The 16355-nt window shown below is 39.6% G+C and overlaps 1 protein-coding gene across 1 annotated transcript in view; it reads left to right on the forward strand.

Moving 5' to 3' along the window:
* Nucleotides 1-16355, forward strand: part of LOC137295069 (uncharacterized) — a 50194-nt gene that overhangs the window by 32757 nt on the left and 1082 nt on the right. Inside the window, exon 2 of the mRNA XM_067826339.1 lies at nucleotides 7884-8536. Within this exon, the coding sequence (XP_067682440.1) occupies nucleotides 7884-8536 (653 nt within the window). The remainder of the gene's footprint in view (nucleotides 1-7883; nucleotides 8537-16355) is intronic.

The raw sequence follows: 16355 nt of genomic DNA on the forward strand, positions 1-16355 counted from the left end.
CCCTCTGTGCTCGGACTAGACACTTTACATAGGTCTTCTTTGCCTTGCTCGTAATGAAGTCAAAACGCGTTTAATATGTCAAGAAATATTTAAATCATTTTTCTAAAGACTAACCCCTTTTTAAATCCTTGGCTAACATGACGCCATTATAGTGAGATGCAGAATTATATATATGATTCGGGTTTTTTTCTGTTATAAAATCCCATTACCAGACCTGTCTTGGTAATTGTACTCTGTGCTACCAGAGAGCCCCGGTGCAAGAATGCTTGTGTTTTCAGGTTATCTGTAATGAGTCATAAAGGAGGGGTTTGAGAGCGAAATACTTGCTACCGAGTATCGCAAACCGTATAATTAGTGATGCAATTCCACTGAATAATCCCATTGAATTCCGACATGGCACAGCTGATTAATGGACACAGAATTCCAAACGCCGAGTGCATGGAAACAGCTCTTAGGATGAATGAGTACAAAATTCCTTCAGATCCTCAATAGCTGATCATGTCTCCATGGAGTATACTTGAAATGAATAGAATTCTAACAGGCATCTTTTGCTTGGAATCCATAGACCACTTATGCAGAATGGGTGAAATCTGTAATTAATATATTTTGTTTGGAATCCATAGACCACTTATGCAGAATGGGTGAAATCTGTAATAATTTATTATTAATATCTACTTCGATTCATATTGTCTACACAAGATGAACTTCTGAAAGGAGTGCAGCGGAATTCCCTATGATGTTGCCCAGTGGTAGGGTGTAGAGTTGCACTTGTATAGAGTTACGGTCCTTGATTGTACCAGGACACACTTAGCCTTGTTTCAAATTTGGTACTCTCGAATTTCAACCAAATATGCGAGTTCAGTGAGAAATGTAATTTAAATGATGCTCAATGGTACGTTCCAACTAAACTCACTTGAATGACAGAATGTATCAATGCTGAATATCCAACGTTTTCGCTAGTGAAAATATAAATGAAATTCACACCTCTCGATCCAGTTACTCTATCGTGGATGTATTGTAGCTACACTGTCTCTAAGACAACATCTATACAACTGTATCATTACGTATTACAGTATGAAGTATAAGTGTTTTCATTACAACGTGCGAAACTTCACGACGTCGTTGACTTCCCCCGTGGATTTAGATGAAACTAGTGATCGATAGTGTAGCACACTCTGTCACAAAATGGTGAAGCACTAAAAGTCTGTTCAAAGTTGAGAGTTGACCTAAGCTTGAATGAACAAGCAACACATATGCCCTGACTCAGAAATTTGAAATCAATGAACCCTCAATGACCACCGAACATCTAAAAAAATGCCGAGACTCCAATCGAATTAGTTACATGGCTCTCTTGAGAGCAAAAACAGGTTGTTCCAAGCCTATCATTGACCTTTTTGCAGCGTGTTTTCCAACAGAAAATGCATCTGTACGACTTCCCGAACCAGACAAGATCCTAAATGACATCTCGGTGGACCAGTTCCATTTTCAGCTTCAGAGCCTCAGACACTGCCCATGACCAAAAGAAACTGTCTTAAATTGGCTAAATGGCTCCTGTTTGTGCCACATGGTTCAATCCGTTCCGTCAAATCAGTTTCTTTCATTGGTTTTCTCCTCTATGCCATCATCAGACTGTTCTTACGAAGGAGACGAGAGGCGCCATCTAATCGCTTGGAATGTTGAGACTGCCTGACTTGATACAGTCATGTTAGCCAACGAGCATCGAGAATCACGTACCGTGGATTCCAAGATCACACTTGAGATGAGATCACTTGACTATCTGTGGTGTTTTTCTATGTTATCGGTGTAGGTTTGATGGCTATTGATAACAGATACCTTTGAAAGTTTGGGGTCTTTCACATTCATTATCAAATCTAAATGGATTTCATGCTTATCTTACAATGTCGATTGCTTCGTTGGGTTATTTGCCGATTTATCCGTCTATCAGTTTATTTATAAACCATCTGTTAATTTGTGCAAACACGCGAGTCTTGTTCTCGCGATACTGAATGTGCTTGGCTCTACTAAAACTTCCTACCGTATCCAACTCTTATCACGTATTTATGAATCAATGTTACATAATGACCAACCTTTATGTTCTCGAAACTGTTGAGCATCTGACAAACAGTTTGCACCTCTTTTAAGCTTGCCGTGCAGGTCAGTTGTTTACCTGGCAAAGACCCACGGGAATGAAAGGAGTGAAGGAGTGCTGTTGTGCTGTTCACGTACTGTCACGGGTAGAACTGGGACGGGTAGGAAAAAATGGAATCGAGTACCTGCATGTACGTACCCGAATCGGAATCGAGTACCCGGAAATGTAAGGAATACAGCATTTCTGTCAACTACATGAATATTCAGTCAAGAGTTGACAGATATTATTACAGAAATCGTGAAAGGGTGGCAATAAGACATTTAAACAAATCTATTCTTAGTTTTTTTTAGATTCACGTCTGTTCAACCAATATAAAGACTAACGCCGTTACTAACGTTCCTTGTCAAAAACAAAGTCATCAGTCGGACACTACCAATGATGTAAATGCGTGCCACATCTGTTATGAAAAGACAGGTTATTATCTGCCCTTTTCATTACAGAGTTCTCTCCCTTCCCGGGTACTCGAATCCAGCCGTACCCGACCCGGTTTCGAGTACCCGAGTCACGGTAAACAATACTGTGATAATCAGTTGTATGGGTGCATTGTCACTGTTGTCCCATAATAAAGCCATGCAGTCTCAAAGAATTCACTTGACGTTCTGAAGACCTACAATGCCTGGGAATCCAGAACACATACTACTCAAAAGAAGTTAGAGAAAGAAATAAATTTTGCGCGTCACTGTACGAATGGATTACTTTTCGCTTCCCATGAAAAAGCTATTAGTTTTCAGTTTATAAGAAGCTTCATTTTTCACACATCCGTCTAAAGGGTTGGGCGTCGTCCTGTCGAGCAGAAGGTCAGAAATTCGATTCCGTTTGCGTCATACAAAAAGTGGATGGTAGGGTGGTCTAGAGTGTGAAGCGTTCGCTCGTCAGACCGAAGGCCCGGGTTCGTTTCCTGAAATAAGTACATTGTGTGAAGCCTATTTCTGGTGTCCCCCATCGTGATGTTGCCGGAGTACTGATACTAACGGCGTAAGTAAAACGCTGGTCGGCTACAACTTGAAATGTAAAATGTACCGAGAGAGAGAGAGAGAGCATTTCATCCCACGTCAGATGTTCACAACCAGCTCGTAACCTGCCTTAACAGCTCACTTTTTTTCTTCTCAGTTAGTGTGCATGTATGTCTATCTTCGTGTGTATTTATGTTTAATCTGCCTAATGTCTGACAGCAAGTGGTTCTACCTGCCATTTCGTGATCCATTTACTTGTTCATTTACAGCAGGCTATAGACCATAGTAAAAACGTAGAACTTCTTTTATCTTTCACATAACTGACGGTAACCTAGTGACTGTTTGTCAGAAACGCTTACAGTAATGGCAGAAACTTCGGTTGAAAACGTTGAGGATATAATGAAACAGGAAAGCTTGTAATTAAACTGCAAGAAATCTTTGAAAAGAAAGTTGTTTTGTTAATAATGCCAACATGACCCGAGAGCTATCGCCAAAAAATAACTGCGAGCATTAACAGTTAATCAATCAGAAATGAAAGTGTGAAATTCGGATTTACTCTTGAAAATTATTTCACTTCAATTAACTTTTTCGTGCACTGCGTTATAAAATGTCTCTGAGACATAAACGAAAATTCCTTGTTTTATGCCTGTAATAGCCAAGGAATGTAATTTCTATGCAGAAATGTAAAAGTTACGGAAGACGCTCATTTTGTTTTCTTATAACCGACTGAGCTATTCCATTCCGGTCTAATTCATATAATCTGGATATAATGCTTCGTATAATGATTCAATCAATTTCTAATTTTCTTTTTTGTGCTTCTCAGCATGTACGTCTCAGGTTGAAACCGTGTCATAAATATCACCCCATGTTTGATGTTCGGGAAGCTGGCTTACCAACAGGATTAAACCGACTCTTTCCCTATGTGAGGATTATTGAAGTAACCAAACTGGCCATATTCTAGCTTAAATGTTGCCAAATGTATAAACACAAAAGAACACCTACATTACATGCATTAACTTTGGGTTGTGAACTGATTATCCGTCACGAGAAACTCCATTCCGTAATCCCTGACAGAAGATCCATCACTGAAAACATGAAAGTAGTGTTTTCTTCTTTTTTTCCTTCGTGTTCTTCCTATTGCTATTGTCAATTTTCTTTGTTTGGACAAAGAAGAAATAATGAATAAATATAACAAATAATAAAAATAAAAATAAAATAAAATAAAAAAGCCTAGAGCATGTTAATTTATGTTGCATCACTCTGATGACATATATATTTTCGAGCAATGTGAAACATATACAGTGCAACAGTGCATTTTGACCTCATGTGGTAGGAGAGAAACGTCTTTCACATGTTTTTGTTTGACGAGAGTATCAATGGAAGAAAAGGCAAACCCAGGGCCTAGATTTTCGAAGCTCTCTTAGAGCTAAATTAGTCGAAAGTTAAAAGTCACATGCAACCAAAAAATCAAACATAATTAAAACACATTTATCACTTATTCATGACATATTATATACATTGCTGCTTTTAAAAAAACAAATAAACAAAATTATAAGCGTACAATCGCGATTCAAAAGTGCAATATTTTGTACTTGGGCTTACTTCCCCCGAAACGAAGCCCTCGGGAGACCGAACCCAGTCATAGCGGTTGGATATGCACTCAAGTGTAACGACGGCTCCCGATTGGCTGTTTCATTTGCTGATATGCTGAGGGTTCATTGTGTATACAGACAGATGATCTGTTTTAGACGCATGGCGAGTCACAAGAAAGGAAGATACTTTATGGATAACAACTTCTTTTTGTGTACTTGATGCGTCGTTTCAGCATGGATTCATATACTGTTGTCAAACAAAATCATATACACGAAAAGAAGTTTTTATTCATGAAGAATGTATATAGAGATGTTGGGTTTAGAAAATACATGATCTCTGAATTTTCGATCCAATAAAACATCATGTCAGTAGAGACAGTAAACTACTGCGTGGCTGGAATCTGTCATTCGTCCAAGTACAAAGCAGGACTTGAAACTGACAAGAGTTTGCATAAGTTTCCGTCAGATCCAGTCATCCGAAAAAATGGATGTAATTTGTTTGCAACCCACAGACATAAAAACTTGTCATGTGTATCACACGTGCCTAATTACATAATATGGCAGACACGGGACTCGGGTGCACGAGTCATAAATCAACTTATTTTCTTTATGTCGTATAGTCTTGTAGGTGTTAAGTTCAAATTGCACGTGGTCAATGATTGAAGCTGTGTATTGCATGTTGTCTTTAGCAGACAGGCAGACAGACATATAGGTGTGAATAAACCAGACACTGAGCTTTCTCTGTGACAGAGACTGCTTACCACCATCAACAAGTTGTTTTACGTAACGAGTAGAATATTTACTTGTTTGTGTACACAACCTAGATTAGACTACTGCTCACGACCTCTGACGCTGGGCATGCATACTGTTTCAAGCTCCGCGAACCTATTCACTGCGCATGGACGCAGCGCAACACAGCTGTTGAAACCAGTTTTCCCCCCAGCGCTGGGGGGAATTTAGTGAAACGTTTGAACTCCGATTTCGTGGGCTTTTTTTCGTGGCGTTTTTTTTCAACTTTATAGTTTGAATTGGCATTTGTTATGATTTGTTTCAGTAAGTGCATACCGAAAGGTACCAGAATCTGCAAAGTTGTGTTTTACGTTGCATGTGACCTTTAATGTTAATGACTGGCACTAACTATTACCTTAGCTCTAAGAGAGCTTCGAAAATCAAAATTGGAGTTAGCTCACCGAATTGCAATAAAGATTAGATGGATACGCAAGTGAGGTGTACAATAGGCTATACTAACTCCAACCGTCAATCGTCATCAACTGTGTTCAAGCCTTAACACTGTGGCATCTCAGTAATCCATTTTTTGTATATCAGATCCTTGGTGGACCACGTGGGACAGAAATCACGACATTGACTATCTGACGTGTTTTAATGCGAATACGCACAGCTGATAGACCAGTGTTACATATGAATACGGACAGTTGATAAAACAGTGTTACATGTGAACAGGGACAGTTGATGGAGCAGTATTACATGCCAATACGGAGACTTGATGGGTCAGTGTTACATGTGAATACGGACAGTTTATGGAGCAGTGTTACATGTGAAGACGGACAGTTGATAAAACAGTGTTACATGTGAACAGGGACAGTTGATGGAGCAGTATTACATGCCAATACGGAGACTTGATGGGTCAGTGTTACATGTGAATACGGACAGTTTATGGAGCAGTGTTACATGTGAACAGGGACAGTTGATAAAACAGTGTTACATGTGAACAGGGACAGTTGATAAAACAGTGTTACATGTGAATACGGACAGTTGATAAAACAGTGTTACATGTGAATACGGACAGTTGATAAAACAGTGTTACATGTGAATACGGACAGTTGATAAAACAGTGTTACATGTGAACAGGGACAGTTGATAAAACAGTGTTACATGTGAACAGGGACAGTTGATGGAGCAGTATTACATGCCAATACGGAGAGTTGATGGGTCAGTGTTACACGTGAATATGGACAGTTTATGGAGCAGTGTTACTTGTGAATACGGAGAGTTGATGGAGCAGTGTTAAATGTGAATACGGACAGTTGAAAGGGAAGTGTTACACGTGAATACTAACAGTTGATGGAGCAGTCTTACATGTGCATACGGACAATCGATAGAACAATGTTACATGTGAATACGGACAGTTGATGGAGCAGTGTTACACGTCAATGCGGACAGTTGATAGAACAGTGTTACATTTGAATACTAACAAGTGACAGGTCTAAAACATCATTGATTCATGCATTCATTTCTCGTGTCTTTTTGTCTCGAAGAACGTTCAATTTCTTCCCGCTGAGCTTTTGCCATTCTTGTCACCTTTTATCTGTGTATTCCACAGCCGTAACAAAGTAGATAGCCTCTGTGTTTGTTTGATGGGATTAAATGTCGTTTCACTTGTCTAAAGTCCATTAACAGAAGACTGTTTATCGTTACTGAAACGAACATTGTCCATGTGCTTTGGGCACTCAAAGTACGAACGTAAAATGTATACTGAGTATTTCATTGCCCTACTTGTAGGGAACTAAAAAGGACGCGTTTAAGGAGGTGGTTTTGGTGTTAGACTGAGAGGGTGAGGTGAGTTTAACGCCGCTTTGACCAGCACACAAGCGTGTCTGATAAATGTAGGAGGGACGCCCGCAGTAGACCAATCCGAGTTTTACGTTTTCGTAATTCTCATTCACGTGGACGACACAATGCATTTCTATATTCTTTCGATATTTAGTGGGGTGGATGCTGTTACTTACCTTTGTGATGCGCTAGCCTACCAACTTCTTAATGCATATCAAACATCTACATGTAGGTTTTCAGTAGAAGTGCATTCCAAAATCTGGCTCTCTTGATATTTTATCTGGACATGGCGTTGATATACCACGGATCATAATCGAGATAAAACTGGGATTCGAACCAACGGCGAGAGGATAACTGTGGTGCTTCGAATCCACACGTCATGAGTTAACATCCCCTTTGGAAACTAATGGTTGATGGTGTTCACACACTATCACCATCTGATCTTAATTAGATCGATTTGAGAAAGGTGATACATGATTAACATTCGGCACTGCTCTGGAATAGATACTACGTTGGAATTGGTGACACATTTTTTGTTTAATCGGGCAGTTAGTCAAATACATTAATGACATGCGATTAATGTAATGTATCTTAATAACAACAGTCCTTTACTTTCAGTTTTCTGACGAAGACGTCGATACACGTGAAGACGTCAACTCAACGTCAAATGACGACAGAAGAAAATCCAACATGGCGGAATTCCTTTTCACCGCACCTTGCCCTCCCATCTGGAACTTTACTTTGGCGTGCAACTATTTCTCCAGAAAGACGATTAGTTGTGAGGAGAGTACATCTATCCTGAAACGATGCCTTCAGTACTATGATTCATACATTCCATGTAACACAACCCTTGACGTCATAGAACGGTGTATGGAAGAAAACGCCACAGAGTGTGAAAGCTTGTTTGATTTATATAACAATTACTGCTTAAACACGTGCAGACCTTACTGTGGTGAGACCAAGGAAAAATACTTCCAAGGAAATGATACAGATTCAGGACTGATATTGACGGGTGTAAAAGTATCAAAGGGCGATAACTCTCATGGTTCAAACAACAAGGGGAAGAACTCCACCCATACTGTTGTTAGATATAATGGAATGCTTTTTAATATTTCTGACGCTAATAATACCCATATCAAAATTATCAGTGTGAGAGGCGTACGGGTACCTGACCACTGGACATGTGGAGTTTTGTGCATCATCCTCCTGATTGGAGGCACTTTCGTTTTAATCGGAATACTTGGACTCATAGCTTTCTGCACAGTGAAAAGGTAAAGTAACATTTTAAGTTCATTTCCTTTGTGGTCAGCTCTCATTATCAATGGCCATTACCAACTGAGGCCTTAATGGAATTCAATCGATGCCCCTGACCTTTATGGCCAAGTTCATTCCGCTGATGAAACAGGACACTGTCCACGCGTGCTCATCAGCTGCGCATCCAGCGGGTCATTAACTTTGATTAGAATTGTGCCCTTTCTTCTAATCGACCTTTGCACCAACATAGCATACTTTGTTACATTAATACCTGTACAGGACGGGGTATAGTAAAGGTCACGCGATAATTAACATCTAGAGATAAATTTTAGAAGTCTTTATTAAACCAGTATTCAGTGGATGGAACTATAATTAGTTCATTGTGGTTCTTGTATGTATTGGACATGCAGCAATTTTAAGAGTAGAGTTACGAAACCCGATGTGTAGAGAAGGCTGATTTAGGAATTTTCATATGATTCTGGTTCCACTTTCGATTTTGTGAACACTTTTGCTTTCAGAGAGTGATAAATGCACCTGAATTAAGACTAAAATAGAGCGTACATTAAACCACTGTATCACCTTTGCCGTGCATTTGAGCAAAGGGGACAGTTTAAAAGGGTACCCGCTGCTCACAGGAAGTAAGTTTGTCATATCTGCAGCTGAAAGAATGATTTAAGAAAGAACTTGTCGATTTTCAGGTTGAGACTATAGGTTAACTTAGAGATCTGTGGAACCCATTAAAACATACGAGAGTACGTTAAAATATGACACTTGTTACCTTGCCTGGCGCTCCTTATTACGGAAATAAAATAAGGGCTGGTTGGCATGACGTCATGGTACGTCCAAGTTTCCTTCATGCTGAACTGCGTAATATCATCTTAGGAGGCCAGCAATATACATCCGGTATCCGTCTGGGCCAGCAAACCGAAAATGACATTAAATTATATTTTGCAGTCCATTGCGATATACTAACATTGAGAATCAGGCTCATATATCTCGTCAGGAAATGGTCGCATCATTAATATTTGACTACTGTAATATTGCACAGGGGTGCTTGAGACAGCTTACCTTTAGTTAGCCTCTCACAACGTGGTATTTTTCAGTCAGGAATCAAATCTTTCTTGCAACCACAGAAACTATTTTGAAACTAGTCGGCCTGTATAGTAAAGAGTGTTTGTTTTTTAAAACCCGAGGTTAAATTATTATTTCAGCATTTTAGGAAGCAATTTTTAGATATCCTTGGTCTGATGCTTGTGCACTAGAATACCAGACAACCTATACAACTGTCGAATAGATAAATACTCAATACATCATTTATCCCCCAGGATCTACGTGTGCTAATTTCCATCATGCAAATATGTCACGATTCACATAATTTCCTACAACTTCAAGACAGAAAACGACAGGACACGTTGTGTCAAAAGAAAGTTTCCCAGTGTCTGTCAAAGTGACTCTCCCTCGTGTTATTTTTCATCGAAATACGCACATGCCCATTTTCGTCCCAGACAGAGTGATGTATAAAAGACACTCGAGCGTCACTAAACCCCCAAGAGAGCTTTGGGAGACACATAATTAGTGCTTGAAAGAGCGTAGTCTAACTAATCTGAAACTTTTGACAGAACCCAATTCAAAACTTTTTAAAACGTTTTTCCAGACTGATCCAGGGGTCGAACCAACTACATAAAGATAAGGACTCAATTTATCTTCAGTAGAGGAACCGGTCTCCATTTCCCAGTGTTCAAAGTGCCGCGAAGCTAATCGCTGATATAGGTTCCTTAATTATTAATAAATCATGATTAAACATCCGGTGCAATTTTACCTGAGGTGATGGGTCGGCTGTAGCTTACTTGTCTGGCTGTCTGAGGTTGGACACCAATTATAATTGACAAGAAATGAACTAATTGTCTGTCGCTGTCAACCCGAGCACATTCTGAGAAGACGAAAAGAAACATTAAACTTTCATGTAGGACTGTGATTCTTAATGAAGGTGTGTTTGAAGGTCCGGTTTTCAAAGGAACCATTTCTGAGAAACAGGAGATGACGTAGCCTTGATATGATTTGCTTGGTTTACAGATTCTCTTATCTTAATTATCAACGCTTATGAGAAGCTAATGAAATGAGAATGAAACAGTTTTCAATTTAGCGCCTACGGCAAACACTGACGATAATAAACAGCAGTTTGATTTTAGACTGATAATACTGAATTTCCAAAACTTCCAAAACCTGATTCAAATTGGAATTAAAATATATTAAAACATCACGTAAAAGTGGTGTGTTTACAAGTAAAAAACTAAGCGTATTCTACAATGGAAACTATGTACAGTCAATTAATATCCGCTGTTACGGTAAACAACTCGATAGTACACGTCTCATCCGTTCTCATAAATGGTGAAAGAACCACAAAATCATAACTTCCGTCACTCCAAATGTCTTTATTCTGTAAAAGGGTTTTCGGCTTTCCTCCTACTTGAAGCTGTCAAGTCATGATATAACCGATACATTGTTCAAAGCGGTTTTAAGCCTATCTCACCACGCGCGGCCACTCACAAAGAAGACCTCTCCACAAGGAAAATGTAAAAGCATTAACTGCAGCCGAAGCTATCGGTATCTGCCATTCACGCCAAAATCATTGAGTAATACATCACGGTTTAAAATAGATTATCTGCTTTCGGAACCATTCTATTCAAATGGATGGACATGACCTACCTGTCTAACGATACATCTGTCTTACTCCCTATAAACGTGGGTTTTATTGACTTGTCGGTACAAAAACCTATCGCCTTTCCCTAAGTGGGGATGGATTTCCGATCCTGTACAAACTCCCCTCACACAACAACATGAATCGTAATCCCTAAAAACTGCAAAATTACTTCAGTCCTTAAACGCTTCAGATATTTGTATTTATAACTCGGTATGGCAGCCTTCTGTGTACTTATCGGATCAGAATCGTCAAGAGGGTTCACATGTGATCGTCATTGCAGGGTTTATTGGAGGGTGTGTTGGAGAATCTCCGATAAGTAATAATACTGCACTATTTAAAATATAAACACTCCTGTTTGAAATCATGTGTCTAAGGAAGTGTATCATATTGCATCTGTCGATCACAACGCATGATCTAGATTGAAGTGATGCAGTTCTGAACCGGGAATCTGTTGAAATTGGTTCATTTGGACAATCCTTAAGGCTTTGAAAATCGGTTATTGGAAGAAGTACAGCCATAGAATAAGTGTTGCATAGAAACAACCTAGTGTTTAGTGCTATACTCGCCCGCTTTCAATCGAGTGAAAATCGGGAAAACGCCTTTAGTTTGCTGTAGCTAAAATAAAAAAATATATCCAGGAAGATACGATAGCCTACATCAGAGTTTGTGTAAATAATTCATCACCTATTGACAGCGTAACCATTTCTCTGATTGTACCACGGCTAGAACTCCTCCAATCCTTCAATACATGGCCGTCAGTTAGCGTCCAAATAAAGAGCCGGTTTTCAATGGTTCTCCTGCAAAGTCTACATCGCAACCGCAGCCTATATTTGATCTAATTACTATTCTGAAATAACGCGTGTGTAATATGATGGAGAAGGATCATGAAACATTCAAGGGTTATCAGTGTAATCACACGTCACGTCCTGCACGCCGGTGAACACCACACTCTCTGGGTATCCAGAAGGCCAGACCACATGATACCAGTCGTGCGTGCTCTGTTGTATGATCGCCATGTCGGACCCCTTGGCCCGTCACTGTCAACAGCTTCAGGTATAGCTTACAGCATAGGCTAATATCTGTGTGAAGTCGACCTGTTGTCCTGTGAAGGGACGGCCCGAAGAACTCATTTACGACTCTGTGATGTTCAGGGATGGGACACATCAGAGGCCTCTTTGTCTTAGATCAGAAACAAGACGTGCTGAGAGAGAAATAGGGTTGCAGTTTTTTTTCTGTTGGTCTTTTGTCAGCGGTCAAGAGGTGTGATAGACACGAGTGTATAATGTATTTATGAGGTCATATTCGCACCCTGAGATCAATATTATAATTCAGTTATTAATAATTTGGATCAAACGAACATGGAGTTGACAACACATCTGAACAAGCAACGTGCGACCTGAAAGATTACAACAGCACACGATCAATCAAATCACCCAACTTGACCACCAGTTCCTTTTCACCGTCTCTCACAAGCAAGAGCGTCCCGAGGCCCTTCTCTGAGCTTTATACTTACACAATGCTCCTTACGTTTGCTCTCGACTGAGTCGAGTGAACGTTTTTCCTGCAAATTAGGTTCACAACGCAAGATGCGGTATGACAACAAAGTCTGTCTCACAGTTCCTGAACGACATTAATTCCCCTAATACCTAGCCCTCCCTGCAATGTAGTCTGTCTCACAGTTCCTGAACGGCATTATTTCCCCTATTGCCTAGCCCTCCCTGATGTAGTCTGTCTCACAGTTCCTGAACGGCATTATTTCCCCTAATGCCTAGCCCTACCTGATGTAGTCTGTCTCACAGTTCCTGAACGACATTATTTCCCCTAATGCCTAGCCCTCCCTGCAATGCTGCAGCTCTAAATGAAGAAAGTCTAGATTTCCCCCTAAATCTCCCAGCTCACTTGGGCTCCTTTTCAGTTTAAATGTGTTTATTTGTTACTAACAAAATTATATATATTCAACGACATTCATATGCCATCAGTGCAATGGCAGCCAGTACCTATTGCTTCAGAGGCTGACGAAATGGTGCTTGATAGTAGCAGCAATGATCTATGCAGGTACCGCGGTCAGTCGAGTCCTGTCACTTATTCCAGTCATAGGTGAGCGAAAGAGCGATATTCCAGCAATATCACGACAGAAATGGACTTCACACATTGAAAACACGATGGAATCAAAACGGGTATTCGGCGTGACGAGCGAAAGCTTTAACCACTATGCTATCAAAAACGCCCCCACTGACCTTAAGCAGTCTTATAAATTATGGATCATGTCAACTGCAATATGATGGTACGCAGACAATCAAATTAAGGGCTTATTTGGAATGTGATTATACATTGGAGTGAGAAAGAAAACCGTCTTTTGCTGAATGGCCTCCACAACACCATCATAATAGGACTCCAAAAACAATTAGCTGCTTCGTCGAAACACTCCTTTGGGAGAACGAATGTTTAGAAGAATAATCTCAACCGGTAATATGCTTTCGTTAAAACATATGAAATTTCATCTTGCATATGAAGCACTGGCATTTTTGCTTGTGAAAAGTAATACAAGTAATTCTGGAATAAGCGAACAATCGATTGATGACGCCACCAGATGTAGTTGCAAGGAATATCGTGTTCAGTGTCGTAAAAGAATTGAAAGCCTTGGTTATATATTTAGATCGTATAGCTCTACTTTTTAATTATGTTGTAATATACACAGCTCACATCAACCTCTCAAATGGCAAGAGTCTATTTGATTAAAACGGCACTGACATGATCGACATTTCACGTTTCTTAGATATTACTTTGGATATTGTTACATGTTTTGTCTTCTTTGACATTGACACGACTGACGAGAAACGTGGCAATCCATGTACGAAATCCCAAGTAGCAGGGCACTTATTCTCGAAACGTTTGTAGTTCTAAGAATTCTTCACTTTGATCGTAGTCAACGTCTTAAGAATGGACATTGGGAGAGCACCGTGTTTGTTGTACGTTGCCTATAGTTTTGGTGAGTGAGTGAGTGAGTGAGTGAGAGCTAGTTCAGTTTTACACCACACTCAAAAATGTTCCAGCTAAATGGCGGCGGTCTGAAAATCGAGTCTGGGCCAAACAGTCCAGAGATCAGCAGTATGAGCATTGACCGACGTAACTGGGATACGATGACATGTGTCAACCAAGTCAGCGAGTCTGACCACACGATACGGAATGTGTATCATTATGTCTGATGGAAATGTGAGACGCGACCAGTCAGTCGCCATATAGTCAGGTCAGCTCCTGGCAACACGGTGTCAATGTTCTGACCTGAAACATACAATGTACAACACACAATGTATACTATGCTACGCAGTTTGCTGTCAGGAGTTTGCAGAGATATGCAATATGCACGTTGCCATGCCGACGGGGTGTATTTGTTTCTCACCTGTACACTTTAGCAGCATTGTGCATGGACATAAAAAAGCCATCGTTCAGACAATGTTTACATACGTTAAACATTCTCGGTAAGACGTTTTTTTCAAAACCAGTGTTTTCAATCAATCGAAACTGACTATTCAATAATGACAACGATGTCAGGCGAAAAGAGGTTGCGTCGAACGTGCTGATTGCGTCCCTCTCATATATATATGAGCAACGTGCATATATATATATATATATATACACACACACACACACACACACACACTCACACTCACACTCACACTCACACTCACACTCACACACATACATATATATATCTGTGTGTGGAATTTTGTTATAACAAATGAATCTGTATGAAATCTTGTTACAATTTCACGTAACAGGGTCAGCCATTTCGCGTCATTCAAGATTCCATACACTTTTGTCAATTTCACTTAATAGTTTGACCTACAAAAGTGGATCACTTATTGTCACTAACAGTTAAACTAACACTTGACAGCAACTGTTGAAGCATTGACTTTGAAGCATTTACACCTGTTGTTTGACACTTGTTGTGTCCAGACGAGACACACCTCACAAACCCTTGTCCGGCGCATATGAATAAAATGACATTTCATGAAATGACTGAAGTATATTGATTGTTGTTACTCAAAATGACGCAAGATGGCTGACCCTCTTAGTCTCGTAGTCATTTCACGAAATGGCTGAAGCTATTTGTCATTGTACGATTGATTTCACAATCTGACTATAACATCATATTACATTTACAGACTGCAGTCATTCTAATCCAGTGCAGCTAAACCCTTAAACGTCAAGCACTTGACCGCAAACAACAGGACAGAGCATTTTAATAAGTTTAAGCCACCAGCCATAGCATATGAAGTTTCGCGTATGATATTATTAATAAAATATGCACAGCATTTGTACAGTTGGCAATATTCATGTCCATTCTAATAACAATAACGTTTTAAACTCAATAAATTGAGGTGTCTCCCGCCACAGTGATGAGTGATATCAGAGAGTTTATGATACTATACCTCTATTTATTAAGACCTGGGGAAAACATAAGTGAACTCATCAAACGAAATGTTTGCGAAGCCTCTTGTGCAAATAGATTAGCTGCCGACTGTCTTAATGAACAATACTGCTCATTTTATCTTTTCTCAAAAGAAAAAAACACAGAACCTCGCTGTACGTTCACACTCGCTTTTGAGTAGAGATGTCACTGTGCACTGAGACGACAGAGCATTATGTAAATATATTACCCACAACAAAATAGAAGCGCTCCTCAATTTTCTACTTCGGGAACTTCTCGTTTTAGTTCGTCATGGAGATACAAATTGTTGGTTTAAATCCTTCTTTCACTTTTACAAATTATTGAGAAGCTCCAAGGACGATTGACCGATTGAAAAGCCTTCCTTACGCGACCTCTAACTAAAGTGTCCTGGTGTCTTTGTAATTGTATATGAGTAACATACATAATAATCTAATTATCTTTCTATCTAATAATATTATAGCCCAATGATATCAAATTACCTGTTACATTACCTGCTTACAACCATCAATATGCGAAGAGAGAGCTAGCGCTGCATATGCAACTAACAGTAAAGTTAAAACAGTTGGGATATATTCAGCCATATTTGATACACCACAAATTATCAAGCCACCATCGGGATACGCATTTCATAAAGCTTTAGTTACTTTAGTCTATTTTATGTATGTTTAAACATATAATATTT

This window comes from Haliotis asinina, chromosome 8 (genome assembly GCF_037392515.1).
Source record: "Haliotis asinina isolate JCU_RB_2024 chromosome 8, JCU_Hal_asi_v2, whole genome shotgun sequence".
In the NCBI taxonomy this organism is placed as follows: Eukaryota; Metazoa; Mollusca; class Gastropoda; order Lepetellida; family Haliotidae; genus Haliotis; species Haliotis asinina.